Source organism: Belonocnema kinseyi, chromosome 4 (assembly GCF_010883055.1).
Source record: "Belonocnema kinseyi isolate 2016_QV_RU_SX_M_011 chromosome 4, B_treatae_v1, whole genome shotgun sequence".
NCBI lineage: Eukaryota > Metazoa > Arthropoda > Insecta > Hymenoptera > Cynipidae > Belonocnema > Belonocnema kinseyi.
This window is the reverse complement of record NC_046660.1, coordinates 61,822,463-61,824,024: the sequence shown is the minus strand read 5'-3', so window position 1 is coordinate 61,824,024 and position 1,562 is coordinate 61,822,463. Positions and strand designations below refer to the sequence as shown.

Genomic DNA, 1,562 nt, shown 5'->3' with positions numbered 1-1,562 from the left:
GAGGCACCACTGCGATTGTTTAGAAAAAAAGTTTATGCAAAATCTCCAAACCTTTCCAATTTCTCGTTGGAGGGGCAGAAAGGCACCACTGTGACTGGTTAGAGAATTAGTTTAGACCACATCGCAAACCCTTTCGAATATCTCGGAAGGGGAGGGGACCATCCCTGTAACTGGTCAGAGAGACAATTTAAGTCACACCGCTAATGCGACCAACCCTTTCCAATTTCTCGTTAAACGGGCAGAAAGGCATTACTGTGACTGGTTCGAGAAACAGTTTATGCCACATCGCTAACAGTTTCAAATATCTCGTATGGGGGGGGGGCACCCTTGTGACTGATCACAGAGATAGTTCAAGTCACACAGCTAACGCCGTCAACAATTTCCAATTTGGGTGGGGGGGGGACGTGATTGCTCAGAGAAACATCTGCAGCCCCCCCCCCTCCGGGGGGGCAAGAAAAGCCCTGTGACCAATCACACTATGACTGCCCATTGTAGAATATTTTTGCTAGTTTCAATATTTATGGTCCATTTTCTCGAAAACTATCAGTTGAAGAGTAAAGATGCATTGCACGTAAAATGTGTATTTTTGAAAGATCTACAACTTTTACAAGAAGGTTTCTGATAAATTGTTATTATTCACTGATATAAAGGGAAAAATATGAAATTTTTATAGTTTCATCAACTTTTAACCTTGAAAGCGACAATCGTGTCTATTTTTATTATCACTTTCCTAACCAGAATACATCGATTTGCAACAAAAAAAATTCGAGGTAAGATCTTTTCGGAACTTTATCCCTAAATTAAATCTGAAAGGTACAAAATTGGTGAAATAACATTTTTTGTTGACAAAGGGCTGCTCTTTTGGACGTTGTCGAGGAACAACCGAAGAACGCTCTTGTGTCAATAGTAACTGGAGAACCCTATGGACCTCGAGTTCGACATGTTGATGAAAGGGCCGAAGAGGAAAGTTCGGATGATGAACCTGAATCTGAAAGCGATGACGAAAGTAGGTACCTCAAGGACGATTCCTCTTTGGAGGTTCCCTCCGAGTTTTGGCACATGCAGAAACTCATCAAATATATGAAAGCTGGCAATCAAACTGCGACTACAGTTTCTCTCTGTCTCTTGAAGGACTTCGAACTCAATACCAGAGTTGGTTTCCTACTTTGCTATCCTACTCATTAACTTAGATTTGCAATAAACAAAGAAATAATTTGACAATATGGATTTCAGGGATCACAGCGGTCCAGTGGTTCAATTTTAAGTGAAAAAGGGAATTTTTTCCATCACCTAATTCTCCTCCATCTCATACCTAACCCTCCCCTACTACGAAATACACGCCTTTCCCTTACTTCTCGTAAATTCCTCTCACCTTCTCACTCTCTGACCTTCTCACTTTCTGACCTTCTCACCTTATTTCCTTCATCACTTCCCCCCCCTTCGCTTACATCCCCTTCCTCTATATCTCACGACTTCCTTCTTCCCCAACCCTAACTTATCTCCCTCTATTTCCCGCGCCCTGTTCACTTTCACTTTCCTACTAGCCCTTTTCTCATTTTCCT

The 1,562-nt window shown here is 41.9% G+C and overlaps 1 protein-coding gene across 1 annotated transcript in view; it reads left to right on the top strand.

The window, feature by feature from the left end:
* LOC117171203 (armadillo repeat-containing protein gudu) overlaps positions 1-1,562 on the top strand; it is a 28,781-nt gene that overhangs the window by 2,056 nt on the left and 25,163 nt on the right. The window contains exon 3 of the mRNA XM_033358284.1: positions 852-1,152. Coding sequence (XP_033214175.1) covers positions 852-1,152 — 301 coding nt within the window. The remainder of the gene's footprint in view (positions 1-851; positions 1,153-1,562) is intronic.